The 27,689-nt window shown below is 25.5% G+C and overlaps 17 protein-coding genes across 17 annotated transcripts, besides 2 other annotated features; 8 read left to right on the top strand and 9 right to left on the bottom strand.

Annotated features, from left to right (window-relative positions):
- Window positions 1–971: 971 nt before the first annotated feature.
- EHI_096480 (uncharacterized protein) lies at window positions 972–2,269 on the top strand (the record flags this gene model as incomplete). The annotated part of the gene is made up of 2 exons (XM_651832.2): window positions 972–1,058; window positions 1,115–2,269. 2 exons carry the CDS (start codon window positions 972–974, stop codon window positions 2,267–2,269), a joined length of 1,242 nt encoding a protein of 413 aa, XP_656924.2.
- Window positions 2,270–2,562: 293 nt separating this feature from the next.
- EHI_096470 (RhoGAP domain containing protein) lies at window positions 2,563–3,537 on the top strand (the record flags this gene model as incomplete). The annotated part of the gene is made up of 1 exon (XM_651831.1): window positions 2,563–3,537. One exon carries the CDS (start codon window positions 2,563–2,565, stop codon window positions 3,535–3,537), a length of 975 nt encoding a protein of 324 aa, XP_656923.1.
- Window positions 3,538–3,630: 93 nt separating this feature from the next.
- EHI_096460 (F-box domain containing membrane protein, putative) lies at window positions 3,631–5,088 on the top strand (the record flags this gene model as incomplete). The annotated part of the gene is made up of 1 exon (XM_651830.1): window positions 3,631–5,088. One exon carries the CDS (start codon window positions 3,631–3,633, stop codon window positions 5,086–5,088), a length of 1,458 nt encoding a protein of 485 aa, XP_656922.1.
- A 1,150-nt stretch (window positions 5,089–6,238) lies between these two features.
- Window positions 6,239–6,874, top strand: EHI_096450 (uncharacterized protein; the record flags this gene model as incomplete). The annotated part of the gene is made up of 1 exon (XM_651829.1): window positions 6,239–6,874. The coding sequence occupies one exon, from the start codon at window positions 6,239–6,241 to the stop codon at window positions 6,872–6,874; it is 636 nt and encodes a 211-aa protein (XP_656921.1).
- A 331-nt stretch (window positions 6,875–7,205) lies between these two features.
- Window positions 7,206–7,789, top strand: EHI_096440 (Rab family GTPase; the record flags this gene model as incomplete). Its single annotated transcript, XM_651828.2, has 1 exon — window positions 7,206–7,789. One exon carries the CDS (start codon window positions 7,206–7,208, stop codon window positions 7,770–7,772), a length of 567 nt encoding a protein of 188 aa, XP_656920.1. The 3' UTR covers window positions 7,773–7,789.
- A 78-nt stretch (window positions 7,790–7,867) lies between these two features.
- EHI_096430 (uncharacterized protein) lies at window positions 7,868–8,773 on the bottom strand (the record flags this gene model as incomplete). Its single annotated transcript, XM_651827.1, has 1 exon — window positions 7,868–8,773. The coding sequence occupies one exon, from the start codon at window positions 8,771–8,773 to the stop codon at window positions 7,868–7,870; it is 906 nt and encodes a 301-aa protein (XP_656919.1).
- A 337-nt stretch (window positions 8,774–9,110) lies between these two features.
- On the top strand, window positions 9,111–9,548 carry EHI_096420 (uncharacterized protein; the record flags this gene model as incomplete). Its single annotated transcript, XM_651826.1, has 1 exon — window positions 9,111–9,548. One exon carries the CDS (start codon window positions 9,111–9,113, stop codon window positions 9,546–9,548), a length of 438 nt encoding a protein of 145 aa, XP_656918.1.
- Window positions 9,549–9,889: 341 nt separating this feature from the next.
- EHI_096410 (uncharacterized protein) lies at window positions 9,890–10,572 on the top strand (the record flags this gene model as incomplete). The annotated part of the gene is made up of 1 exon (XM_651825.2): window positions 9,890–10,572. The coding sequence occupies one exon, from the start codon at window positions 9,890–9,892 to the stop codon at window positions 10,298–10,300; it is 411 nt and encodes a 136-aa protein (XP_656917.1). The 3' UTR covers window positions 10,301–10,572.
- A 46-nt stretch (window positions 10,573–10,618) lies between these two features.
- EHI_096400 (F-box domain containing membrane protein, putative) lies at window positions 10,619–11,596 on the bottom strand (the record flags this gene model as incomplete). The annotated part of the gene is made up of 1 exon (XM_651824.1): window positions 10,619–11,596. The coding sequence occupies one exon, from the start codon at window positions 11,594–11,596 to the stop codon at window positions 10,619–10,621; it is 978 nt and encodes a 325-aa protein (XP_656916.1).
- A 405-nt stretch (window positions 11,597–12,001) lies between these two features.
- On the top strand, window positions 12,002–13,609 carry EHI_096390 (DEAD/DEAH box helicase, putative; the record flags this gene model as incomplete). The annotated part of the gene is made up of 1 exon (XM_651823.1): window positions 12,002–13,609. One exon carries the CDS (start codon window positions 12,002–12,004, stop codon window positions 13,607–13,609), a length of 1,608 nt encoding a protein of 535 aa, XP_656915.1.
- Window positions 13,610–13,736: 127 nt separating this feature from the next.
- On the bottom strand, window positions 13,737–14,685 carry EHI_096380 (translation initiation factor eIF-2B alpha subunit, putative; the record flags this gene model as incomplete). The annotated part of the gene is made up of 2 exons (XM_651822.1): window positions 13,737–14,503; window positions 14,550–14,685. The coding sequence occupies 2 exons, from the start codon at window positions 14,683–14,685 to the stop codon at window positions 13,737–13,739; spliced, it is 903 nt and encodes a 300-aa protein (XP_656914.1).
- Window positions 14,686–15,048: 363 nt separating this feature from the next.
- Window positions 15,049–15,267: a repeat region.
- A 55-nt stretch (window positions 15,268–15,322) lies between these two features.
- Window positions 15,323–15,577: a repeat region.
- Window positions 15,578–15,858: 281 nt separating this feature from the next.
- EHI_096370 (uncharacterized protein) lies at window positions 15,859–18,801 on the bottom strand (the record flags this gene model as incomplete). Its single annotated transcript, XM_651821.1, has 1 exon — window positions 15,859–18,801. One exon carries the CDS (start codon window positions 18,799–18,801, stop codon window positions 15,859–15,861), a length of 2,943 nt encoding a protein of 980 aa, XP_656913.1.
- A 587-nt stretch (window positions 18,802–19,388) lies between these two features.
- Window positions 19,389–20,791, bottom strand: EHI_096360 (uncharacterized protein; the record flags this gene model as incomplete). Its single annotated transcript, XM_651820.2, has 1 exon — window positions 19,389–20,791. The coding sequence occupies one exon, from the start codon at window positions 20,789–20,791 to the stop codon at window positions 19,394–19,396; it is 1,398 nt and encodes a 465-aa protein (XP_656912.1). The 3' UTR covers window positions 19,389–19,393.
- Window positions 20,792–21,777: 986 nt separating this feature from the next.
- Window positions 21,778–23,391, bottom strand: EHI_096350 (uncharacterized protein; the record flags this gene model as incomplete). The annotated part of the gene is made up of 1 exon (XM_651819.2): window positions 21,778–23,391. The coding sequence occupies one exon, from the start codon at window positions 23,389–23,391 to the stop codon at window positions 21,799–21,801; it is 1,593 nt and encodes a 530-aa protein (XP_656911.1). The 3' UTR covers window positions 21,778–21,798.
- Window positions 23,392–24,093: 702 nt separating this feature from the next.
- On the bottom strand, window positions 24,094–25,206 carry EHI_096340 (uncharacterized protein; the record flags this gene model as incomplete). The annotated part of the gene is made up of 1 exon (XM_651818.2): window positions 24,094–25,206. The coding sequence occupies one exon, from the start codon at window positions 25,204–25,206 to the stop codon at window positions 24,115–24,117; it is 1,092 nt and encodes a 363-aa protein (XP_656910.1). The 3' UTR covers window positions 24,094–24,114.
- Window positions 25,207–25,482: 276 nt separating this feature from the next.
- On the bottom strand, window positions 25,483–26,360 carry EHI_096330 (polysaccharide deacetylase, putative; the record flags this gene model as incomplete). Its single annotated transcript, XM_651817.1, has 2 exons — window positions 25,483–25,914; window positions 25,965–26,360. 2 exons carry the CDS (start codon window positions 26,358–26,360, stop codon window positions 25,483–25,485), a joined length of 828 nt encoding a protein of 275 aa, XP_656909.1.
- Window positions 26,361–27,023: 663 nt separating this feature from the next.
- EHI_096320 (uncharacterized protein) lies at window positions 27,024–27,683 on the bottom strand (the record flags this gene model as incomplete). Its single annotated transcript, XM_651815.1, has 1 exon — window positions 27,024–27,683. The coding sequence occupies one exon, from the start codon at window positions 27,681–27,683 to the stop codon at window positions 27,024–27,026; it is 660 nt and encodes a 219-aa protein (XP_656907.1).
- Window positions 27,684–27,689: the final 6 nt, after the last annotated feature.

Genomic DNA, 27,689 nt, shown 5'->3' with positions numbered 1-27,689 from the left:
AGTAAAAAAAGAGGAAGATATTTTGAAATAAATTAAAAATGAAAGGTGAAGTTTTACAAGGAAATATTAATTTATAAAATTTAATATAATTTTTCCTTTATTAATTTAAATTAATGTATGCATTATCTGTAAAGAATGATGCTTTACATTATCAACTTTGATTCAACACATTGTCTTAAGATTATTATTAAGGTAATAAAGTAGTGATAAAAATTTCATTCAAAGTCTAGTTAAATAAGAAAATATTTGAATTTTTGTATGTTTAGCAGTGAATAAAAAATTTTATAAATTTTTTTTTGTTAGAGTTTTTGGAATTATTGAAATAGAAAAAATAAAGTTATAGAAGAGGAAGCATAAGAATAATACACAATAAACCTTAAAAGCAAATATCTCTACATATATTAAAGAGGTAATTTAATATAATTCTATCCTATATAGATTAATGTTTATTGTAATTATTAATAACTTATTTGGTCAATTTTTTCCATTGAACAATTATTCACTCAGATATAATATTGTCAGAACAATTTAACATTTTTTATAACTTATTCATTAATAAAGTCTCTTTTATTTTTATTAGCTTTAATTAAGACTATATTGACTGAATTAAGACATTTACATTTTATAAGAAGAAAGCAAGTATACATCAATTAATACCCTATTAAAGAAAAAAACTAAAAGTAATACCTTTCAATAATTTATCAAACCACTCAACACAAAACCCTGTAAAAATGGATTAGAACAAAAGTTGACTAGAGAACTAATTGAAGGTAATTATGTAATTTCTTAAACCCCATTAAAGAATCTATAAAATAATCACTATGAAATTAAATGTTAGTTATATTGTGATAATTATTTCTGGTGTCATAATACTTACTGGGTTTTTTTTAAGTACAGAAAAGATATTTTATTTCTATAGCTTAAAAAAATTACATGAAAATCAATATCTGAACAGTAATGATTCTTTGTCTATGAATGGTCAATTAGTTGATAGAAAAAATAACTACGCTTCTGATGATTGTGGTGCAAAAGTAATTGCTACAAATAGTAAAGCATGTGTTTGTTTTTTTTTATTTTTGTTTCAAATAATGAATGTTTGATACTAATAATGAAGGGTAGTAACAACTTGTTGAATAGTAATAAAGATGAGTATTATCTTTCACCATGTCAAGACAATATTCATTTTGTTGTTGAATTATGTCAAACAATTCAATTACACCAAGTGGGTATTGGTAATTTTGAATTATTTAGTAATCAATTACAGAACTTAACAATAAGTTGTTCTGTGGATGGGACTTATTGGCGTGTTTTAGGAGAGTTTAGATTACCTAACCAAAAAATACTACATTCAATTTCTATTCCTCACCCATTCTGGTGTAAATATATCAAAATTCATCAAACTTCATGGTATGGAAAAGAGTATTATTGTTCTATAAACAAATTTGTAGCATATGGAATATCTTCATTGGATGAATTAGTTGATGATATGGTAGAAACAGAAGATGTAAAAAATAATTCTGTTAATTTATTAGATAATGAACATACATTTGCTGAACCTAGTATTACTCCAATTAAATGGAGTGAAGAAGAATTTATTAATGAGTCAAATAAACCATTTATTAATTTAACTACAAAGATTATAAATTCTTCATTAAATAATATAACAATAGAAAACACAACAAGAACATTTTTGTATAAACAAAAAATGAGAATTCACAGAGTTGAATTAGAACTTGAAGTGTTTAAAGGTCATATAGATGAATTACAAAAACATTTTGTTCAACACATTTTATCATTAAATGAAACAGAGAATGTTGTTAATAAATTATTAACAGAAATTAAAAAAGATATAAGTTTATCTTTTGAAGAAACTAAGACTATGAATGAACAATTAACAATATTTGAGAAAGAAAATACAAATCAAATACTTGAAAATCAACGATTAAGTAAAGAATTACTTGCCTTAAAAAATTCATATCATGAATTAAAATTAAAAATAAATACAAAAACCCAAGCTATGTTTTATATATTACTTATTATTGCTTGTATCTTCTTTTTATTCATTATTTATTGGTCATTAATGTTATCTAGAAAATGTACTAATACTCTTTCAAAAACACAAAAACTAATAACTTCAAAAATTACAAATATATCATTTCCTCCATCAGTCTCATTAACAAAGGATGGCACTAACGTAAATAAGACATTATTAGTTCAACTACAAAAAGAAAATAAAATCCCTCTTATTGTTTCTTCAAAACATCCATGAATAATCTTTGATGTAAGCTATTTAAAAATGTTATCGATAAATTATTATTTATCGTTTTTTTGTTGTTTTTGTATCATCAAAAATAAATGAATTTAATAACAAAAATTATTTACTAAAGAGAAATAAGAGATTAAAAACTTATCTTCTTAATTTTCGTTCTGTTGTTAGTTACTTGGAATATCGAGTAAAATTTTTTTAATAAAACTAGGAAATAATCAAAAATAGGAATATCAAACCCTTTACCATTGAGTTATTTTTAAACAATAGAACTTTAAAAAGAATTTCAAAAGAACATGGGAAATGAAATTCAAAAACCAAGTGGAAATGTTAGGCAGAGTGTTCTTCTAAGTGATGCTCTTCATGTAAATAAAGACACTCTATTATTTGGAGATGTTGTACTGGAAGTAAATAAGAAATATAAAGATGAAATTATTATTACTAATTTACAAAATTTTAAAATTAATTTCAAGTTAGAACAAATATTTGAGAAAGATTTCCAGTTAAAATTTACTCCAGAAAAAGGAAGTTTAGCTTCAAAAAGTAAAAAGAAAATTAAAGCAAGTTTAATTCTTAGACAAAAAATTAATAAAAATTTTAGAGTTAATTTATCTGCTGAAACTCAAGGACAAATTTTCCTTAACGTAAGATTAAGATCTGAATCTGGTGTCTTTGGTGTTGATCCTGAGTCATTAGAATGGTTTAAACATCCAACTCGAGATTTAATTCTTCCACAAATTATTATTACTTTAGATATTGCATTTAGAGAAAAAGGAGGTTTTACTTCAGAAGGAGTTTTTAGACTTGCTGGAGAACAAGGAATGGTAAAAAGTTTAAAAGAACGTTTAAACAAATCAAATGGTATTATTACTGAAGATATGATGGATGCAACTGTTGATGATATATCTAATTTAATTAAATTATGGTTCCGTGAATTACCAAGACCTATTTTAAATGTACTTTCATGTGACCAAATCTTCTATTCTACTGAACCAGCTGAGAGTTATAAAGCTTTTGAATCATTAAATGAAAAGTCACGTGCATTATTAACTTGGTTATTTGATCTTATGATTGAAGTTGCTAAGAACAGAGAAACAAATAAAATGACTATCCAAAATCTTGCTATTGTTATAGCACCTAATTTATATGAACCAGAAAGTACTGACCCAATGGAAGGGTTAGTTATGTCACAAAAAGCTGTTCAATTTGTTCAAAATATCTTAAATTATCTTGAAGCATTAAAAGAACAAAATGGCTCAACAACACATTAATCTACACTTGAATAAAAACAATTCATTTATGTCTTTTTTTAAAAATTTATGTGTTTTTTATTTTAATTTAAAACTCCTCATATTAGTGGTACCATGTCTGAACCACTTGAAATGCCTGAAAGCAAATCTCCCCTTCTAATTCAAACAGATGAATTAAATACTCATGGTAATGCCTCTCCATCATTTACAGACTTACCTGAAGATATTATTGATACAATTTTCAATCATTTAGATTTACCCTCATTTATTCATATGACTTCTACTTGTAAACAACTATATACTAAACAAAATGATTTAAATTTATTAAAAACAGTTACTCAATCACCACAATCAGTTTCAACTATTGGTGAAACAATAAAAAATTACCAAGTTATTAAAATGAGTGAACTTATTGAAAAAGAATTTACACAAGAATTACAAAAAAGTCACAACCTTCAAACAAGAGTAAGATGTGGATTAATTGGAAGAAGATGTTTACAAAATTGGTTTACTGATATTGTCTCCATTATTTTACTCTTTTTGTTTTTATTATTAGGAGGATTAACGTTAGATGGATTTATAAGTACAACACCAATTTTAGTTGATATTATTTTATTAATTGTGTTTCAAGTAATTGCTCCAATGGTTTCTTCTTGTTGTGGGGCATTAACTAAGGATAATAACTTTATAGAGCATATGAGTAAGAATAATAGAGATAATAAAATATATAATGGTTTATTCTCTTATATTCGTCAATTGTATTACTTTAGTTCTAAAAGGTCTTTCCTTCATTTTATTCCATTTGTTTTATTATCAACTTTAATATTATTTTGTCTTTATTTTACAAAGTACATTGATGGTTTTGTCCTCCTTATTCCATTAACAATATATTTGTTTTGTTTTACATTTTGTGGGTGTTTTAGTTGTAACTTATTACCATGGGCATGGTCTCCACCAAAGTTTGAGTGTTGGTGGTTAACTCGAATTATTCCTTATATTTTTCTAATATTTGTATCTTTGTTCCTATGTCTTCTAAGAGGTAGTGAAGTAATTAAAGGATATTATAGTTGTTATTTAATACCATTCCATATCTCAATAGTGACTCTTTTATGTGAGTCATGTGTACTAACTTGTAAAATCTGTTATTCATTACCTGAAGGTAGATGTAAAAAAATATTCTTTGGATGTTATGACAATGAATTAGAAGAGTTTACTGATGGGATAGAAGATATTTGTGAATGTTGTTTATGCACCCATTATGCATCAATCTTTTGGTATTTTATTTTGATTTTACTCTTTATTGGATTGAAACTAGATAATATCGTTCATTGGTACTGGTCATTAACTCTTATTCCTCTTGAAATTTTATTATTTATTGTAGTTGTAGTGGGAGAATTTTATGCTTTTCTATCAACACAATGTATAGAAGGAGCATGTTCATGTTGTTATTATGTTGTAGATAATTCATATATTTCATGTTGGAGATACCCACGAATAGAAATGTTTTTTAAGTTTCTTTGTTGTACTGAAACAAGAGACCATCCATTAAGGCTTTTGTGTTGTTGTGATTAGAACAAAAGAAGAAACAATGTTCTATTACTTAAAGAATTAAATACAAAGTAATAAATTACTTAACCACTCCTATTGTTTTTTATTTTATATTAATCAAAAAATACAGAAATAGATGAGACGAGTTTTTTTTAGGAAAAGAGAAGAATAGAAACTGGATCTATAATAATTAAATAATTACTTTTTATTCATTAAAAACTATTTATAAAAAATTTATACAAAAATTTAATTAATGAAAGAATAAACCTTGTTTTTTATCAATTATTAAACGATTATCATATTATTTCTATAATATGAATAAATAAGAAATAATATAATTAATAGTTTTATTCTAATACAAATATTTCTTCAATTTATATTCAATAAAAAATACTTGGAATATATTAACTATTAACTATCAACTATAAATAGTAAATATTCATAATAAATAGCTAAACTGCAATTAATTGAATAATATCAATAGTCACAAAATACTAAAAAAAAGAATTTAGTGAAACAATAATCAAAAAACTAAATAATATCCTACTCTTTCAATATTTAAATTATTTAAAAGAATATTATTTTCTTTTTTTATTGTTACAAAATAACAACTGTATTTTCATTAATTAGGTGTATTTAAATAACATGTAACTTTTAATATTCTTTTTTCTTTATTCATACAGTAAATAATTAATTTTAGAAAGTATTACAAAACGTATTTATCACTATTTAAAAGAAAATATAACAATTTTATCTCATTTCATATTTTGTTTTTGTTATATTTAATAACTTTTTTATAAACTATAAAAAATTAATAAAATATTATTCTTCATATTAAAACCTTAATAAAATATACTGATAATAATAACTTGATTAAAACATTTTTTTAAAATAAAAATTAAGATGATGATTTGATTCCGTGTTTCGTCTGAATCCTGGTGAAAACTCGACAATCTTATCTGATTTTATTTATTTTTCTAAATAAATAATATTTTGTTATAGTTTTAGTTTATGTTTAAAAGAAATATGAACAATCTAACAAAAAGAATAGAAAAATATAATAAGAATATAATACTTCTCGACTCTATACCTTGAATTTTTAAGTTTTATCGAGATTATAAAAAGAAGGAGAATAGAGAAGAAAGAAAATGTTTTAAATCATCTTGAAAAGAAGATGAGCGAGAGTGAAACATCACAACAACTTTCTGAAAGTACTGAAGCAAATGAAGCCCCAGTAATTGAAACTGCACAATTTAATGAAATTGTTCCTTTAAAGGGAGATGTAATGGAACATTTTGAAAAGATTCCAAGGAAAATTAATGGATGTGATTATGCTTTTTGTAAGTATTGTAAGGCTGAAAGTGATAAAGGAGGAGATAACAAATTATTTAGGATTAGAGCCAAACCAGAAAATTTAAGAAGGCATTTGAAGTGCTGTAAATACTTTTGTGCCGCAAAAGGAATTGCCCTAAAACCAAAAATAAATAACATCCCTGGTGGAGGTAAACGCCCACGCATTGATCCAAAAACTGAAAAAGAAAATGTTGTTGTGGTTGCACCTTTGGCTATTTGCTCAGCTGGTTGTAAGACGTTAACAGTTAAATATTCCAGAAAGTCTGAGTCTATGGATATTACTCCAGGAATGACTGCTCAAGAGGTAGTTGATTCATTGAAAGAAATATTTGATATTGACCCATCAGCCAAATGCTATTTAAGAAGAGAGACAGAGCATAAAGTTCTTATTGGTTGTTGCGATCTTATGTTATTAATTAACAATGGAGAAACTCTTCGTCTTGAATGTTCGAAATAAAAAGCTTCGCATAAATTGATTTTTATGATTGCATAAAATTTTGTTATTTAATTATGTTATTAAAAGAAGAAATTTTTTGTTTAATAACTAATGAAATAAAATTTTTGAAGAAGATATTATTGTTTTGAAACATGTCATTTGAAGATAAAGAAGAACAAGAAAGGAGTAAGTAGATAATAAATGAAACGAAAAAAAATGTTTTTACAAAAAAAAAAATAAAAATAGAAAAAGCAAGAAGAACTAGTATTTATGAAGACAAAAAATATGAAAAAACCCTTTCAGTTAGTAAAATTAAAGAAAAAATAAAAAAGGAAGAACTATTAAATTGCCCATGTCGTCGAATAACAAAGACAAAACAATCAAATATAAGGTAATTACTGTAGGGAATTACGGCATTGGTAAAACAACATTTGTTAAAAAATATTGTCATGCTGAAGATATGAAAGAATCATTTGATAGTTTAGTAAAACATATTACTTTGAAAGATAAACAATATGATATTGTTTTATGTGATACACAAGATATGGAAGATATTTCGTATATTACTGCTTTTTATTACAACGATTCCCAAGGCGTATTATTAATGGTTGATTTATCAAATGAAAATGGACTAAAAGATATTCAAAATTGGGTTGAGCCAATTAATTTATATGAACCAAAAGATGATATTAAAAAACCAATTAAAATATTAGTTGGAACAAAAGCTGATTTAGAACAAAAAATTAGTGATGAAACAATGCAAGCAAAAGCCAAAGAATTGAATATGGAATATTTCAAAATTTCTTCTCAAACAGGTGTAGGAGTAGAAGAAGTTATGGATAAACTTTTTACTTGTATGACTCAGAAATTTAATCCAAGTCCTGAAAAATCAAAAAGTGGTTGCTGTACCGTTATGTGATAAAAAGTATTCTCGTTCTTTTCTGTTCAAATTTAATTGCTCTTTTCTATTTATCATTTATTTTTTAATTTAGAGAAAAATTAAAAAAATAAATATTAAATTTGTGATAAAGAAATAGTGACAGAAGTATTTTGTAATATCTTAGGAATTTCTCTAATATTATCTAATTGAATAGTTTGAACTGTAGATTTTTTTAAATTATCTACAGATTTAGTATTAAATTCTTTCTTATTCATACAATCAATACGTAAATTAATTGGTTGATATAATTTAAGGAAAGATTCTAAAAGAAAATGTTGATTAAAGAATATGATATTAATAATATAAGTATTTTTTATTGGTAATTGAATAAGAGGATAAGATGATTTATTAATAAAAGTAATTATTTTTATATTTGGTTTTAATTTCAAATATTCATTTAATTTGTCATTATTGTAACAAAACCATTCATCAACATATAAATGAATTTCACATGATAGATTAATCATAGAAATTATTGTTAAAATATCATAATAATGACAATAAACAATTACTTTTTTTAAAGAAGTTAATTGTTTCAAATTTAAAAAGAATAATTCAAATGCGGTAATGTCATTTTCATCATCACTATCAGTTTCATCAAAATAAATGTGTATTTTAATAACTTCTAATTTAATCATTCCTAATAACCCATTGAAAGGTGATAGGCAATTTGTAGTAGATTCAATAAACTTAATTTTGTTTCGAATTTCAAATTCTGTGTTTGATTGACTTAAATAACAACTTTTATATTTAATATAAAATGCTTTGCTTCTTTTTACTAAATTATCTTTTAATTCTTCTAATTCTTCGATTTCACAATGAATTTCTTCTGCTTTTGGAAAGATTTTAAGTTCTTTCTTTAACTCTTCATTATTGGGGTTAACGGTAATATTAGAAATAATATCTTTCCATTTTTTATTAACAAGAATTAAATTACATATATCTTTCAAGTGGAGATATTTTATAATAACACTTTCCATGGAAAATAAATAATCACTAAAGAAAGTTTTTTTAGTTCCATAACGAAAAAAATAACGGAACTAACTAAAAATAAGAATTTTGAAACAAAATCTCAGAAAAAAAGGATGAAAAAACAAAGTCGATCTATTTGAACTAGATATTCAAAACTTCAAAAAAAGATTTGCCAAAAAAAGAGTGTAATAAAACAAATAATTTAAGAAAGGAACAAAAATATCTAAAATATCGGGAAGTAATATCAGAAGGAAACACAAAAAGTTGAAAAAATATAAAAAACGCGTGTACACGTAAGCAAATTGTATATAAAGATCCTTCAGAGATATTTGAGAAACAGATTAAATGTCTGCTAAGAAGTGTTTTGCTTGTGGTAAAAGTGCATACCCATTAGAAAGAATTACTGCTGGTGGTAAAGATTATCATAATGCATGTTTCAAATGTAAAGAATGTGGTCTTCATTTGACACTTAAGAATTTCTTTTTCGATCAAGGAACTCAAGCTGTATACTGTAAAAATCATGTTCCAAAAGCTACTGCTACTGCTGTTACTGATTCAATTGCTATTAAACAAGCTTTAAATGCACCAAAGAAAGAAGCTGAAAATATTGGAACAGTTCAAAAAGGAGCTGGAGGAAAACCACATAGTGTTGTTTTTGGTGATTCTAGTGAACGCCGTGAAGAGGCTGCTCCAACTGAACAACCACAAGAAGAAGTACATGAAGAAGTTCACGAAGAAGAGGTACATGAAGAAGAAGTTCATGAAGAAGAAGAAGGTTTTTAAAACATCTTAATTGAAATATTCAGTTTATATGAATTAATTTTTATACTTTTAACAAAGAAAAGAAGATTTGTTTAACAAAGAAAAGATTTTTAACATTAAAAATTTATACATTTTTTAATTAAGTTTTATATAACAAATTTAAGAAACAAATTAAATAACACAAATTTAAAAAGAAAAAAAGATTCTTTTTTTGGTAAAAAAACGATTGAAAGTCAAATAAAATCTGCTTTTAGATTTTAAAAGAAAAAATAAGAATAAAAAGAATTATTTACTATTTAATAAAATAATTAAAAATAAAAATTTAAAACGAAATAATGAGAACTTAGAAATATTAAAATCTAATGACTCTTGTTGAAGACTCTAATCCATTTGATGATGGTTATGTTGCTCCAGAACCACAAGATAAAAGTATGAGTTGCAGCCTTAAAGTTTTAGCTGTTATTTCAACTGCATTTGGTTTTATTGGTGCTCTTATTGTATTCTTTATGGAAAAGAAAAATCAATACATTAGACTTACTGCATGTCATAGTGCATTTTGGCATATTATATTAGATACAATTCTTCTTATTTTATTGTTATTAATGTTTATTAATAATTGGTTCTTCTATACTATCTTCGTTATTTATGCCGTTATTTTCTTCTTGTTTTACATATTCCTTATTGTTATGGCAGTATTCAGATGTGAGTCTGGTGATGCTTTCCTTGTTCCAGGTGTTTCTAAACTTGTTGAATATATTGAAAGCAGACTTTAAAAAAGAAAAAAGTAAAGTAATTACAGTTTTTTTTGACTATTAACTTTTATTTTAAAAGTTGAACTAAAAAATAATGAATGAATATTTATTGTTCTATTGATCAATATTTTATTGAAGAATTTCATCTTAAAAAACCATCAGTTTTACCAACTTCTTTTGAGGAAAAAGAAAGAATGAAAAAAGAATTTGAAGAGGTTCTTCTTAAAAATGATGATGACATTAATCAAGTTATCGCTCAAAGTTGTTTATAATTTAAAGTATTTTATACTTTCATTCTTTTATTACAAAAAACTAAAAATTTCTGACTTGAAAAATAACTCATTTATTCATGTTATTTTTAAATGAAATGAAGGCGCAACTGAGTGTCATAAAAATAATAAGAGTTGCAACTTCTAGGCTATTGGTCATTCCATAAATAATACTAATAAATCCACCAATAAACAATCCATTTATACAACGCCTAACAAATTCAGATAGATTAATTGGCTTTTGACGGTATTGGGATACTAATACTATAATTAGTGGAGTAACAGTGGCTATTGAAGTAGTTATAAGTAATACAAGTCTAGTTTTACGAGTTTTACAGAAATTTGAAATAAAGATTGGAATAATTGACAACATATAACCAATAAGGACAGGCACTAATTTTGGTCTCAAGTAAAAGTTAAAAGCAAATAACCCTAATGGTACAAGAAGTAATATTGGGTGAATAAATACTAAGCAAAGAAGAATTGGAAGAGAAAAGAAAGGAAGAATATATTCAATGTGATTAATAAAATTATAAAACAAACGTTTTTTTATTATTCTGTCTTTATGATATAATCTATTTATTGTAGGTTGTATTTGACTTTTAATATTTATTAAATACGCAACAAAAATACATAATGGACTAAAGATAGCAAGACAACGAATATATGGAATAAAATAAAGAAATAATGTACAAACTAAACTAAGTTGAATAGAATCAATAGAAGTGTGTGGAATAAATGAGTTTAAATGACAAAAATGACATTTTTGTTCATTTACATAATTTTTAACAACATCAGGATAAATGTCGTTTAAGCAATCAGAGGCAGAAGCCTTTTCAAATTTTTCAAAATCAAATAATTTTTCTGATTCATTTTCTATAACATATTCATCGTAGTGGTCCATAAGTGATAATTGACATAAGAGATTGTCATTATAAATAGATCTATGAAATGTTTGACATGTTGCTCCTAATTGGATAAGGTCACAAGGTAATAAGTTTTGGTAAATTTTTTGTTTGATAGATTCTGGTAACGAAATAAATTCCATATTAAATGAATTTGTTATAATGAAATTTTAGTTCTTTCATTTTATATCTTCTTCAATAATTTTTTTTTTAATTTCATTTTTTTTTAATTTTAATAGATAAATGATAATTCAATAGTTTGTGTTTTTAGAAATTTATTCTATTTCATAATTAATGAGAGTAAATGACTTATACTAGTTTAATGACTCAATCATATATTATAATAAATAAAAATTATTTGTATTGCATTGTCAGATTTAACAATACTGTAACAAGAAGGTCAAAGACACATTAAATTTCTCATATGAAAATAATACTTTAAGTCTTATGAAGAAGAAACATAAAAACCTAAATAAAAAATACTAAAAAGAAAATAATAAAAAGAATTAAAAAAAAGAAAAAGAACTTCATACATCAAAACCCTTTACATGAGTGGAAGAAGTAGATCAAATTCACATAGATATACCGATAGAAGTAGATCAAGAAGTAGAGAACACTCACACAGATATGATGACTATAGACAAAGTGATGATTATAGTAGAAGAGATGACTATAAAAGAAGGGATGATTATGAAAGAAGAGATGATTATAAGAGAAGGGATGACTATGAAAGAAGAGATGATTATAAGAGGAGAGATGAAAATAGTAGAAGAAGTGATCATGGTAGAAGTTATCGACCAAGTGGAAGTGTTGTTAACAAATATGATAATATATCTACTAAACAATTACAACCTGTTAATTATGATATTACTACTCTTCCACCATTTGAAAAAAATTTCTATGTTGAATCTCCAATAACGGCGAACAGAGATGCAGAAGAAGTTTCACGTTATTTACAAGAAAATGAGATTCAAGTTAATGGATGTGAGTCTATAAAGGCTCTTTTAACTTTTGAAGAATGTAATTTTCCACAGTCTATTCTTGACGTAATTAAAGAACAAAACTATATTAAACCTACACCAATACAAGCTATTGGATGGCCAATTGTTCTTCAAGGTAAAGATGTAGTTGGTATTGCAGAGACTGGATCAGGTAAAACAATTTCATTTTTAATTCCAGCTATTATACATATATTAGATACACCACTAGCACAATATAGAGAAGGACCAAGAGTATTAATTTTAGCACCTACCCGTGAATTGGTTTGTCAAATTGCAGATGAAGCAATTAAATTTACAAAAGGAACTGCAATCAAAACAGTACGGTGTTTTGGAGGAGTACCTCAATCTTCTCAAATGAAAGACTTCCAATCAGGTTGTGATATTTGTGTTGCTACACCAGGGAGATTAATTGATTTTATTAAACGAGGAGTTACTAGTCTATCAAGATGTACATTCTTAATTCTTGATGAAGCTGATAGAATGTTAGAGATGGGATTTGAAGTTCAAGTTCAAGATATTATTGGTCAAATTCGTCCAGACAGACAAACAGTTATGTGGACTGCTACATGGCCTCAGGCTATTCAACAATTTGCTCTTGGGTTTATGTTTCATCCATTACAAATTAATATTGGAAATCCAGACCTTCATGCTAATGAGTCTGTTAAACAAATTATAGAAGTGTGTCAAGAACGAGACAGAGATTCTAAAATGAATGAAATTGTTAAACGAATTGGATCAGAAAAGAAAGTATTAATATTTGTAAAAACAAAACGAAGTGCTGACAATTTATGTTATAAATTACGTGATCAACGATACAGAGTTGCTTGTATGCATGGAGATAAAGTACAGGCAGAAAGAGATCGAGCACTTTCTGATTTTAAGAGTGGTGCAGTCAATTATTTGATTGCAACAGATGTAGCATCAAGAGGATTAGATATTAGAAATATAGAGATAGTTATTAATTATGAAATGCCAAGTGATATAGAAAATTATATTCATAGAATTGGTAGAACTGGAAGAATGGGAAGAAGTGTTGAGGGAGAAGCTATTTCATTATTTACTTATGCTGATGCAAGGTTAGCTAAAGACTTAATCTCCGTCTTAAAAGGAGCACATCAAGAAGTACCGTCTGAACTTCTCAATATGAGGTATTAATCAGAATGAATAGAGGAATGGTTTTTAGATTAAAAACATTGATTGTTTTGATTTTTTTGTTTTGTTTTTAATAAAATAACAACAATATAATGGTTTTATTTTAAAAAAATTAATTAAATGAAAGGTATTATCCACCAAATAATTTAATCAGTTCATCAGCTACTGCAGAAGGTGTAAATACAGAAAGATCACTAAAAATAAGAGAAATCATTTCTGGTGGAGTGTAGTCGTAAAGAATTTTTTTTGTTGGATTATCTATTAATGTAAGATTAACATCTTCTTGTTCGATTGGATAACTATCACTAAACTTAAAACATTCTGCAGCAACATAAACAGGTACATTAAAATGCTTAGCAATAATAGCAATATTATATGTTCCTACAGAATTAACAGAACCTCCTGTTTTTACAAGTACCTGACTTCCAATTAATACAAAATCAACTTCTTTCATTTTATATGCAACGGCAGTGTCACAAATTAATTCAACCTCAAATTTAGCACCATTCTCTTTTAAATACTTTATGATTTCTTCACCATAATTATATGGTCTTCCTTCAGTAACAATTAATTTAAATTGAGTGTCTTTATGAGACAATAAAATCCCACATACTACCATAGAAAGTCCATGGGTTAAAATTGTTATGGACGGACGAATAAAAGATGAACAATTATCAACAATTTTATCTCTGCATTGGTGAAGTCGATTTTGAAGAACTCTACCACTATGTCTAATATTTGAAAGAACAACAGAAAAATCATTTGCTAATGTTGTTTGATTGATAAAATGCATATATAAATCACAACTACATTTTAGAGTTAATGATGATGGATATGCTTTGATTAAATGAGTTATTGTTCCTCTTAATTCATCACTAAGCTCATGATGTACAGTGGCTACAAATAATTATAATTTTTTATTAAATAATTAGTTTAACCAAACCTTTTGTATTATCAAGTACAAAATTTAATGTGTCAACAGCACAAAGAGCGATTCCAGGAAGGGTCTTGTCATTCATGAGTTGTTTCATATGACTTACAGCATCCAAAATTAGTTGTGGTTCACCTACCTTATTCATAACAAAAATGGTTTATCAGTTAATTATTTAAATAAAAAAAACTATTAGTTTAAATTCTTCTTTTTTTATTATTTTTTTTTAAAACAAAAAAAAAATTCATTTTAAGAAAATGTTAAATGAAAATAAAAATCAAAAACAAAAGAAAGAACAACCATTCATAGAGGTACAAATGATAGAAGAATGAATAAGAATAGATATGAAGTATTTTGTCAGAAATACATAAACTTTTAACATAAATAGTATTATTTAAACAACTACGTAGTTGACAATTGTCATAGTAATAACATTATTAATGTCATGAACTATTCAGTTAATTCATTTAAGCCATTTATTTGTCATAATAATTCAACAATAAGTACTATGAAAATATTAGTGAGACATAAAGACTAACAAAATAAAGAACAAAACAAATAAGTAATAAAAGAGAATTTAAATTGAATAATTAAATGAATGAAAAAAAGAATTTGATAAGAAGATTAATTTCAATGAATTAATGAATGTGATACAGTGAAATGAATGAAGACATGATATAAAGAAAGTGTTTGGATGAATAGCCAATGAACTTAAATAGAAATAAATGAAATAAAGTGTATATTCAATAAAAAATAATTAAAAATATTCATAAGAAGTTAATATACAATGAACAAATTGGAATAATGAAAGTATTACAATTAGAAATATATTCAATAAACATTATTATTAAAAAACATGAAATATCTAATATTTTAAACATTCGAATCTGACAATCCTTAAAAGAAGAACCTTCTAATGTGAATATGTTTTAAATGAGTTATATAATAGAAACAAATGATATTAAATTCACACAAATAATCATTTCATATTACTCATAAAATCCGATTGTGGAATATCTTTTAATTGATATTTTTTATTTATGCATTCAAACTCTCTTTTGCTAATTTACTTATTATTCTCTTATTTTCTTTTATTTTCATTTTCTGTTATTATTCTATATTTCTTATTGGTATTATTTACATTACTATTTCAATTTTCATTGATCATTTAACACTTACTCGATTGTATGTATTGAACGTTAAAATACATTAATTAGTTTTATTTACAAGAAGTAATAACATAATAATTATATTTTGTTATCCTTTATGTTGAAAAGAAACTTATGTAAAAGTATAAATAATGTTTTAAAAAAAATTTGGATTAACATTTTCCAAGAGAAGAGCACACTTCACTAACAACGAATTTTGATGGGTCAAATGTATGAAGAGCTTTCATAGCCATATTCATAGCTTGGTGATAACACTCTTTTTGTCTATCAGCGTTAATTCTAGTACAAACACTTCTTAATCTATTAATGATAATAGAGTCTGATTCATGATGGACAATACCATATTTGGCAACTTTACCAAGTTTTCTACAAATCTTACAATCAGTTTGTTTATTGCATTTCTTTCCTTCTGGACGAAGAGCAGCCTTTAATTTTCCAATTCTGAAATGAGTTTTCTTGATCTTTCTAATAGTTTTTTCAATTGAATTGTCAAGTTCTTCAATACTGGAATCAATAACTTTAAGTCTTCTAACAGCATGTTTTTGTTTGTTTGAATCAATAGTATAAAGAGCAGTCTTAGAAACAACTGGTCTTTCTTTTTGTTTAGCAGCAAGTCTAACTTTAAGATCAGAAAGTTTAACCTTCAACAATCCATCATATTCATGTGATAATTTCAAAGCTCTAACAATAACTCTCTTTTCTTGTTTTTGAACAGTAGCAAAATCAGCATCAATATCAGACATAGCTTGTTTGACAAGTCTCAATCTATCATTTAATGCATTCTTATTAACAGCATATGGTTGTTTTTTGAAAATTTCATTTTGTTCAGCTTGATAAACAGCCATCTTTCTCTTAAGAGAAGCCTTTCTCTTTTCAAATACGACAAATTTCTTGTTATATTTCTTAAAGACAACTTTTGCTCTTCTAATAGCAGTGTATTGATTATGTCTAAAGAATAATTGATTAACTTTTTGAATTCTCTTAACTACCTTGAACAATTTTAATTGAACTCTCTTTCCTTCTTTTCTAATAAAGGAAAGTTCTTTGTAAAGTCCTTTCATAGCTTTTAAGACAGTAGTCTTTTTGATTGTATTATGAATATCAGTTTCTCTCTTAGCAAGTGCCTTCAATTCACTTAATAACCATGCTTGTCTTGCGTATAATTCTGATCTTCTTGTGTGTAATCTATTAATAGCTTTAGTTCTAAGTGTGATATATCTTGAGTGTGCAGTACTAACCTTTAATTTCATATCCTTTCTTGAAGCAATAGCTCTTTCTAATTTCTTAACATATTTCTTCATTAATCTTATAACTCTAACTTGTTTGAATGGTGAGTTTTTACATTTATCAATTTTTCTCTTAAATATAGCAACTTTAATTCTTAATCTATTGATAAGAACTTTCATTCTTTTAGCAATGGCTTTTTTATTCTTATAGTATTTTCTTGCTGCTTCAAGTTCTGCTTTTCTTAATTGTTCAAGTTTTCTAATAACATGTCCATTTCGTTTAACAAATCTTCTAATACTATTCTTTAATTGTTTTTCAATATTTTGAAGTGTTCTTACTTTAACCATTAAAATATCTTTTTGAGTTGAATTCTTTCTAACTCTAACAGCCATAATTTGATGTCTAACTCCATTTAACTTTCCTTTCAAATGATTTAATTTTCTTACAATTTTAGCAATTCTCTTCTTTTGAATTAATCTAATTCTTCTTTCAATGGATTCTACACGTATTTTTAATGAATGAATTCTTTTGTTATTTCTTCTAATCTTTCTAGTGGCAATTGAAACTTCTTTTTTATAAACTCTTAATCTTCTTTTAATTCTTAATCTATTTAATGGACATAATCCCATTCTTTTTTGAAGTTTCTTCAATTTATCAATTCTTGTTAAAAATTCTTTCTTAGTGACTTTAGCGGCATCTTTAGATAATTGATGTTCACTAATTCTAATCTTTGCATCAGCCATTTTTAATCTTAAAATTCTTAATTTATAATTTCTAATTGTCTTCTCTCCTTTTTCTTCAAAGAGTTCAAGTGCACTTCTAGCTTTTTCAAGAATATTCATTGCTGCATTCTTTTTATCAGTTAATTTATTTAATTCCATAGCATCTACTTTTCCTGTTTTCTTAGCACTATGAATTAATGTATTAATTCTTTTTTGAATAGCATTAACAGCAGTAACAGCTTTAGCAACTTCTAACACTCTAAGTTTTTGATCATATTTCCATCCTTTTTTATAATTATTCATTCCCTTAATTACATTAGCAATATGATTCCATCTAGCTTTTCTTTGTGATTTTCTTAACTTATGAATATTAACTCTAGCCTCAATTCTCTTTAACATAGTTACAGCTGTTTTTTGTTTATTAATTAATTTTTTCCTTTCTTCTTCATTTTCTACTTGATCAAGTTCTCTTTCAATCTTTTTGATCATATGTTTAATAGCAGATACTCTAGCAATTCTTTCTAATTGTCTTAAGGCTCTTTTAATATATTGATTCTTTTTAGCTTCAATATCTTTCTTAGTAGTAGTAATTTTAGCATGTAACTTTTGTTGTTTATATTCCATTCTTTTATAATCTCTATCAGCTTCTGAAAGCTTTTTTGTATAATGTTGAATTCTTTTAGCAATTTTTTCTACTTTTAAAGTTTTATGTGTGACTTTATGACTTAATTTAAGTTTATCTGCAACAGCTTTCTTAATAGCATCAGCTACTTTTTTATCTGCAACTGATTCAGTAGAATTAGTCTTTTTGGCTTCTAAACGAGCTTTAGCTGGTTCAAGGTCAAGTGCTTTAATTTGAGCATTAAGTTGTGCAATTTCATTAGAAACTGATTTCTTTTCATTTATAGCTGAGTCACGAACTTTTTGATAAGTTTCTTTTCTTGCCTTTAATACAGCTAATTGTTTCTTTATATGTTGTTTTAAATGGTCTTGATGTTTACGAACCTTTAAGAGTTCAACAGCAAATTTCTGTTCAGCTTTCTTTTCTAATTTTCTTCTGTCTTCGTGTGAAATATAAGGATCTACCCTGATTACCTCAGTAGCAAAAGTGAGGAGAACAAATGTAAGGAATACAATGCTTCTCATTGATAGTATGATTTTTCAGTTATTTTTTTTTTCAGTTTCTTTCTATATTTGATATAATTTAATTAAACTTTAACTATATTTATTTTTTTATGAGTTTCTTTTTTTTTTTAACATTTATTTTTAAGTTGATTTTTCTTTTTTCTTCTTTTTTAAAAATAATTATTGATTTTTCTAAACTTTAAGACTTTTGAGTATTATAAAAAATAGAAAAACATAAAATTGATATTTAGAAATTACAATAACAAATGATTTTAATAAATAAAAAACATTCACTAAACAAAGTTCCAACATTAACTTACAATTAAAAACGTATGAACTATTTAATTATTCATATTTATAGATTCAATAATATGAAAGTAAATTATTTCAATTATTAAGAAATTTATATTTTTTTTTATAAAGTTTAGTATTAAAGTGAGTAAGATAAGAGTTTACAACGTTAGTAATTAAAAAATTATAAAGATATTTTTTTATTCATTTAATTTCAAAATAATTCATAAAATAATACCTTAAAACAAGAAATTAAAACATTAAATAAAAAGTATTAATTTAGAATAAAAAAAAAATTGATATTTGAATAAAAAGAAATATTTTAATGGGCATAATGAGAACATGCAACGTATGGTGAATTCAATGGTTGGACAAATCCTCCAACAGTAGACTCAACTGGAGTAACAAACTTTGTTGGTTTATAGTATCTTGGTTTTTGTGGGACATATTTCTTAACAACTGGTGTATTGAACATCTTTTTAACTAATTTCTTAACTTGTTTCTTAGCAACCTTTTTGACAACCTTTTTAGCTTGTTTCTTAGTTTGTTTTTTAGCAACTTTCTTTACTGAATCTTTATTTGCTAACTTCTTTCCATTTAATTTCTTAGCTGCTTTAACTGCTTTTTTAGATAATTTAACTGCTTTTTTAATTATTTTCTTAGCAATACGTTGATTTCCAGTAACTACTTTTTTGAATGCCTTTTGTTCAAGTGTAACTACTTTTTTAATTGCTTTAGCAATTATTTTTGATGACTTTTGTTTTGGAATCTTTGAAATAGCTTTTTTAGCAATTTTAACTGCTTTTTTAATAAGTTGTTGAGCCTTACGAGTATTACCTTTTGCAACAAGTTTTATAGCTTTCTTTTCAGTCTTAGCTGATTTCTTAATTAATTTACTAGCTTTCTTTACACTAACCTTTTTAGACTTTGCTCCAAGTGATTTTTGTGCTTTCTTCATTTGTTTTTGAACTTTACTAACTTGTTTAATAGCGTTTTTAACATTTCCATTAAGAAGTGATTTAACTACTTTCTTTTCTGTAAGTATTGCTTTATTAGCAAATTTAACAGCTTTTGTTACTGTCTTAGCTTTAACTGCTGCTTTATTTCCTGCTTTTTTAACAATTGTTTTTGCTTGAGCAACTTCTTTATTAGCTTTATTAATATTTCCTTTAGCAGCATCTTTTACTGCTTTCTTTTCTAATTTAATTGCTTTTTTAACAGCTTTTTTAACAGATTTCTTTTGTGATTTCTTAACAACTTTAGTTTTAGCAATATTCATAGCTTTAACTTGTTTTTTAATAGCTTTCTTAACTAAGGAACCTGCTACATTTTTCATTTGAGCAGCAACTTGAATATTTCCATTTTGTTTAGCAACTTTTTCTTCTTTTCTTGCTTCTTTAGCTTGTTTAATTAATTTAGAGGCTTTATTTAATTGTTTCTTTACTGCTTTTTTGACTTGTTTCTTAGTTGGGATAACAGCTTTTTGTTGTTCTTTAACAGCTTTTTTAACAAGTTTAGTTGACTTTTTCTTTAAATCTTTAGCAACAACTTTATTTCCTGATGACTTGGCATTAATAGATTTCTCTTTAAGTGTTTCAGCTTTTCTTAAATTATTTACTGCCTTAGCTTTGTTCTTACTAACTTCAATTCCAGTTTGTTTTCCTGCATCAACAGCTGGAGCAGCAATTGCAATTGATATCAACAATAAGAAGAAGAACATTATAAAATTTTTAGTTCCATATAACTAACTTAAATACCATTTTTCTTATAAGTATTTACTCCTATATTTCAGGTTTTTCATTATTTCTTTTATTTTCTTCGAATTTAATCTATTTTTCTATTATTTTCTCACCATACACATTTTCTAAGTACTTTTATGTGACTTTTCTACCTCAAATTTTTTTTTTATTAAAACTTTAATAATAAAATAAAAGGAAGAAAAAGTTATTTTAATTGTTTTCAATGGTTTAAGATTAAATTGTTGGAGTAATTTCTTATTAAATCTATTGATATTATTTTAGTTAAATTTACTAAAAAGATTTAAATAAAAAGTAAATTAATTAAATGATAGTAGATTTAGATTTATTTTCTATTATTCTTTGCTCATCAGAAACTAATTACTTCTTTGTGCTTTAAAGATGTTTGTTCATTAACTATTCACTTATTCTTTATCATTTTATTGTTGAGAATTATGAATTTCTATTTTTCTTTCTTTTATTTCGATTGAATTAATACCTTTTCATATTTCATCAACTTATTTATTCTTCATTTAACTACCTACCTCATTTTTATTTAATTTTAATATATATTGATACTTTTTTTTGACTCATTTTCCTATTTTATGATGAATAAATATATCCCTTACCATTATATCGTTATGACTAATTTCATTTATCATTAACACCATGAAAGTCTTTTTTTCCTGATAATAACCCCATTTGTATTTAATTCAAACTCTTTATTATTAAATATTCTTCTACTTCCTAAAGTAATAAATAATACTTTTATTATAATAAATGATGTTCTATAGTCATAAATTAATAATTATTGTCATTATTGACGTGTTGTGTAAGATAATTTCTAACCAATATCAAAGTCATTACCATATTATAACTGGTGGCTTGAAGCTTGTATATTTAAATATTTATATAGTGCTTCTTTCATTTTATCCTTCATATACAAACACAAAAAATTAATTAAAAAATATAAATGAAAAACGAAATTGTATTAAATCTTAACTTGATTCTCAGCTAATTTATTTTGTGCTTGTTGAATAACTGGACTTAAATGTGCTTTTTGTGCTAATCGAGCCATAACCATTTCAGGACATTCAGCTTTCTTAACAAATCCTTGAGACTCTTTTATAACTCCAAAAGCAAGAGACTTTGGAATTACACCTCCAATATCTTTATTAGTTTTAATTCCTTTTTTAACAACTTTTTTTTCTAATTTATTAAGAGTTGGTGTTTTCTTAACAGCAGTTTTCTTAACATCAGCTTTCTTTTCAACTTTTGTAACTTTCTTAGCAGCTTTCTTTTCAACTTTAGCTATCTTTTTATTATCTTTTTTTATATTTTTTTGAGCTTTAATAACTTTTTTTTGAGCTTGAGCTAATTTCTTTTGTTGTTTTTTCTGGGTTGTTTTACTTGTAGTTTGTTGGATTTTTTTTTCAGCTTTAGCAACTTCTTTCTTTGCTTTGTCTAATTTCTTTTGTTGTTTTTTAACATCTTTCTTAATTTCTTTCTTTTCACCTTTAGCTTTATCAACAATCTTCTTCTTTTCATCTTTCTTTACTGATTTCTTTACGCTTGAAACAACTTTTTTTTGAACAGCAACAGCTTTATCTGCTAATGTAGATGCTTGTGTAGCTAATTTTACAGCAGCCTTTTTATTTCCTTTATCCAATTCTCCCAATGCTTTTTTATGTAATAATGCAGCCTTTTCTGTCATAACCTCAACTTTAGCAGCTTTCTTTGGACAAGATTCTGAAGCAGTTTTAACATTAACTTGGATAGCTTTCTTTAAAGTATTAACTTTCTTTATTGATTTTTGAGCAGCCTTTTTTTCTTCTTTCTTAATTTGTTTTTTTAAATCTTTCTTAATTTGAGCAGGAACAACTTTTTTAGTATTAGTCTTTTTAACTGACTCTTTTGGTTTTAAAGCACTTTTTCCTAATTGTTTTCTATATTTATTTTCAGTTTTAATTGCTTGTTTTTTTAGTTTTAATTCTTTAACTTGTTTTTTAGCAATTTTAGCTTTCTTCTTTTCATTAGCAGCTTTTTTAATGGTTTTATTAAACTTACTTTGTAGTTGAGTTACTTTTTCTGTATTTCCTTTCTCTTGTGCTTTAACAATTTTCTTTTGAATTTTTTCTGCTTTTTTGACATATTTTTTTGCTTTTTTTTGATCTTTTTTTACTTCTTTTTTTGCTGTTTCAACTTTTTTAGAAGTTTTGTCAGTAGTTTTCTTAGGAGTAGCTTTCTTAACAACAACTTTAGTTTTATCTTTTTTGTCATCAGCAAGTTTATCTAAGTTAATAACTTTATCACCAGCTGGTGCTTTAGTTGATTGTTCTTCTTTATGAAGTAATCTAGATTGTTGATTAAGAATAGTCTGGTGAGCATGGGCACCATCTTCAGATGCATTTTTATCAATAGTATTTTTTAAGTTATCAATAATTTTATTCTTTTGACTAACTTCTTGAATAGCCTTTTTCAAAGCTTTTTCTACATTCTTAGTTCTATCAACAATAACTTTTTCTTCTTGTCCTGAGTAAGGCAAAGCAAAACCAAATGAGATAAGTAATAAAAGTATAAACATTATGAATAATTAGATCAAATGAATTGATTAAATTGAAAAATGAAATGATAAAAACGAAATACTTGATTTATCTATTTTTACTAAATTTTTAACAACAACTTTTTGTATTTATAACCATTTCTGTTTTTAACTTCATTCGAAGAACGAAATTTGTAATGTTTTGTTCTACCACAAACCCAATTAAAGGAGATAAAGAACCTTCATGTTATTTTTTGTGTGGAATATATCCAACAACAATTCAAAATACTTTTTCTATTTCTATTTTTAGTTTTTTAACACCAATTTACTCAAGCTTATTATCTTTTTTTCAAATGAACCTCTTCAAATTGGCTCTAATTCATTAAAAAGAACTGAGAACTTTCAAACCCATTATCAACTTATTGTTATTGATACGTTGACTATTTAAAATAAGTTCTGTTTATTCTAAACTCTAATTTGTACTTAAGAATTATCAACTACCATATTCTATAGACAAAAAAGTATTACAGTTGCTACAGACTTAAGAACCTATTATTATTTGAACATTCTTTGAATACTAGGAGAGATATTAGTAGAATTAGTTATTTCTTAAATTCAGAAAGTGATATTTCTCTATTATGAGAGATATTCATAATTAAAAAAGAGAAAAGAAATTCTGAATTAAAGAAACAGTTATTCTATTCCATCTCTGACTTTGCTATTAAAAATGAAAAAATAAAAAACAAGAAAAAAGTTTAGTTTTACTTAGTTCAATGACCATTTTTGTTTAAGAAGTTTAGCCCAATTTTGATTCATAAGGATTTGGGCGTTTCTAATTCTTGGATTAGTGCTGAATGGGAAAACAAGTTCAACAGGGGTTATGATAATAGTTTTATTACAAGATGGAGCTTGTTTAACTGATTTTTTCATAGTTTTTTTGTAAGCTGCTTTAGCAGCTTCCTTAGCTTTAGCCTTAGCAGTTTCAAATAAAGCTTTAGTCTCTTTAGCTTCTTTAATTACATTAGTTGAATGAGCGGCGTCTTTACCATCTTTTTTAGTTTTTTCTGCACTTTTAGCAATTTTCTTAGTATATTTTTTCATAACAGTTTCATAAGCAGCTTTAGCAGCAGCCTTAGCCTCTTTTTTAAGAGAGGCTGATACTGGTTTCTTTCCAAGAGCTTGTTTATATTTATTTTCTGTTTTAGTTGATTGTTGTTTTAATTGTTGCTTTTTAACAATTTTTTCTGCTTTTTTTGTGGCTTTTTGTTGAGTCTTCTTTTCCATTTTAGCAACTTTTTTCTCTGCCTTTTTAATTTCAGCTTTTTGAACTTGTTTCTTTTGTTGCTTTTCAACTTTAGCAACTAATTTTTTGGCTTTCTTTGCAGCTTTTTTAGCAGCTTTATTATCTCCTTTCTTAGCAAGTTTATTTGCTTTTTGTTGTTCTTTTTTAGCTTTGGCAACTAATTTGGCTGTTTTCTTAATGTTCTTAGTTGCTTTTAATCCAGCAGAAGCTTTTTTCACAGCTTTTTTAATAGCAATTTGTTTGTTTTCATAAAGGCTATCAAGATCAACAAGTTTATCTCCAGATGGTGCTTTAGTTTCAAGAGTTTTTTTGGTAATAAGTTCAGCAACTTGATTATTAAGTTGAGTGAGTTGGTCATTGGCTGATGCAAAGTCAATGGCGTTTTTACTGATTTTAGTCATTAGAGCATCAATTTCTTCTTTATGATTTTTAACTTCCTCTCCAGCTTTAGTTAATTTTTTTCCTAATTCAGTAATACGTTTAGCAATAATTTGTGACTCAAGGTCAGTATATGGGAAAGCAAATGCTGCACAAATGAATAAAACAAATAACATTGTAAAATATGATTTTTAAGATCATATTCAATCTTCAAATAAATTCTGTTTTTTTTTTAAAATAAATCTTCTGTTTTATTTTTAATTATAGTTTAAATAATTAATAAATTTAATTATTACTTATTATTAAATTGATTCTTCCTTTTTCTATATTCTCTATGATTTTTGTATTTTTCTTTTAATATTTTTCGCTTATCAAAAAAAAAAAAAACAAATTATAAAAATAATAAAATTTGTTTTTCTTAACATTTTGCTAGGCTCAATGAAATTCTTATTTTAATGAAGATATTCATTTATACTTTGTGAATGAGATTCTGGTGTTGGAATAGAATATGGAAGTATTGGTTTATGAAGTGTTGAGTTTATTTCTTCATTTTGAAGACCATTCATAAAATCACACATTTCTCCTAATGACATTATTTGTATTTTTTTATCTTTGCAATACTCTAAGAAACTTTCAACTTCAGGTAACGTATATTCTCTATCATGAACTATTACAATATCACCACTACAAATTCCATGTTTAAGAATAAAAGATGTATAACTACAATTTTTTATTTGTGCATCAAAAGCATGACATGATCCAATAACAAGTTTATATCCATATTTCTCAAGACAATCATACATAAAAGATGAAGGAATACCTGATCCTGGCCTAAACCATTTATATCTTTGATTCAATGAATATGGTTTCATAACTTCATCTGTCTTAATGAATGAATAGATGTTTTCTAGCAAATTGATTTAAACTAACAAACTCTTCTTAGTTTATCTTCAAATTCTTCTTTTGTATTTTTGAATGATGGTTCATCGTAATATGTATGATTTCCTATTTCATGTCCTTCTTCAATTATCCGTTTCATTTTTTCTTCTCTTCCTTTAACTCTTTCACCAATGATAAAAAATGTAACATGAATTCCATATCTTTTAAATAAATCTAAAAATTCTTCTGTTTGATTTGAAGGTGCATCATCAACTGTTAATGCAATAATTTTTGTTTTTATTGGGAAATAAAATAATGCTTTTGGATTAATTTTGTTAATTATCCACATTAACCATCGTGCTTGAAATAGTACTGAGTATATAATAAATAATAATAAACTAACAATGAAAAGGAGTAATAAGATAATGATTGCCCACCCAATACCATTCATTCTTCTTTAAAAATTCTTTTTTTTTGTAGTTTTTTTCTTTCTAAAAGTTTTCAAAATCAGATTTATTAAACTTTTTACTTTTTTAAATGTGTCAAAACAAAAATAAATTTAAAAACTTTTTTTAATCTTTAGAGCCAAATTGTAATTTATCTAATTCTAATTTCTTTTTTTTCATAAATTCTAATGTCCTTTCTGTATTTTTGTCTCTTGTTTTATTAAAAAAGTTCCTATTAATTACACCAAATTTTTTTCTTGATGATTTTGTTTCATTTAATTTAGGTTTATATTCTGTTTGTTTATTTTCTATATTACTTTTTGTTTCTTTATTATCTAATTCATCACAATCAATTACACAGATGGTTCTTTCTTTATTCATAAATTCTAATGATAATAATGAGATAGTTTTATTCTATTCTATTTAGAGATAAATTTATTATTCTATTTCTTTTTAATTTTTTTATTATTCTTTTATAATTATATTAAATTCATTATTTTAATCTCAGAAAAAATTTTAAATACTTTTCATTATATTCATTCCTCAATCTTTATTGGGTCTTACCCTTTTACTTTTTTTATTACGTTTTGTTTTTATTCTATGTGTTAATTATTCTTGTTTCATTTAATAAATTTATGGAAAATTAATGGCTTTAAAAGCATATCAATTTAAACGGCAAATGTCTGATATTCAGATCCAGCTTTCTTGCAACAAAATGTGAATTTAACACCATCAACAAGAAGTGAAGGAAGACCAACCCAGAAGAGATAATTTGGTATAATTTCCAACCCTTTCTTATGGAAAACAAAGATATTCAAAATAACGGTAATAATAATATAAAAGCCAATGAGTACAAAAAGAACAATACACAAAATAAGACCAGTAATTGGGAATGTTTTATTTGATGGACAAGCATCAGGAGATGTAAATGAGAAAATGAAAGTACTTCCTTCAATTTGAGCTTTAATATTAGAAGAGGTGTCTTCAGTACCACAAGTTACTTCTACACGAGAAGATAATTGAAGACTAGAATCTCCATCATAAGTAAATCTAAGAGTTTTACCGTCATTGATAAGTTCAAGAGATTCAGTTGAAGTACTTCCCAAAACAATTTTTTCTTTATAAGTTTCTACAAAAGCAAGAACAGATACATCAGAAGTATCATACCCATCTAACTTAGTAGTAATTGGTCCACACAAATTGAAATAAACGTAAGTGTCAGCGTCTGCTTTTTTGAAAACATAGTCTGTATTTTTGTGAATGTTTTTAAAGTCTTTACATTTAATAGCAAATACACAACTAATGAATAAGACAAATAACAACTTCATTTGTGA

This window comes from Entamoeba histolytica, genomic scaffold (assembly GCF_000208925.1).
Source record: "Entamoeba histolytica HM-1:IMSS scf_1104750517767 genomic scaffold, whole genome shotgun sequence".
NCBI classification, from domain to species: Eukaryota; Evosea; order Mastigamoebida; family Endamoebidae; genus Entamoeba; species Entamoeba histolytica.
The sequence above is the reverse complement of the archived record's forward strand: the minus strand, read 5'-3'. Positions and strand labels throughout refer to the sequence as shown.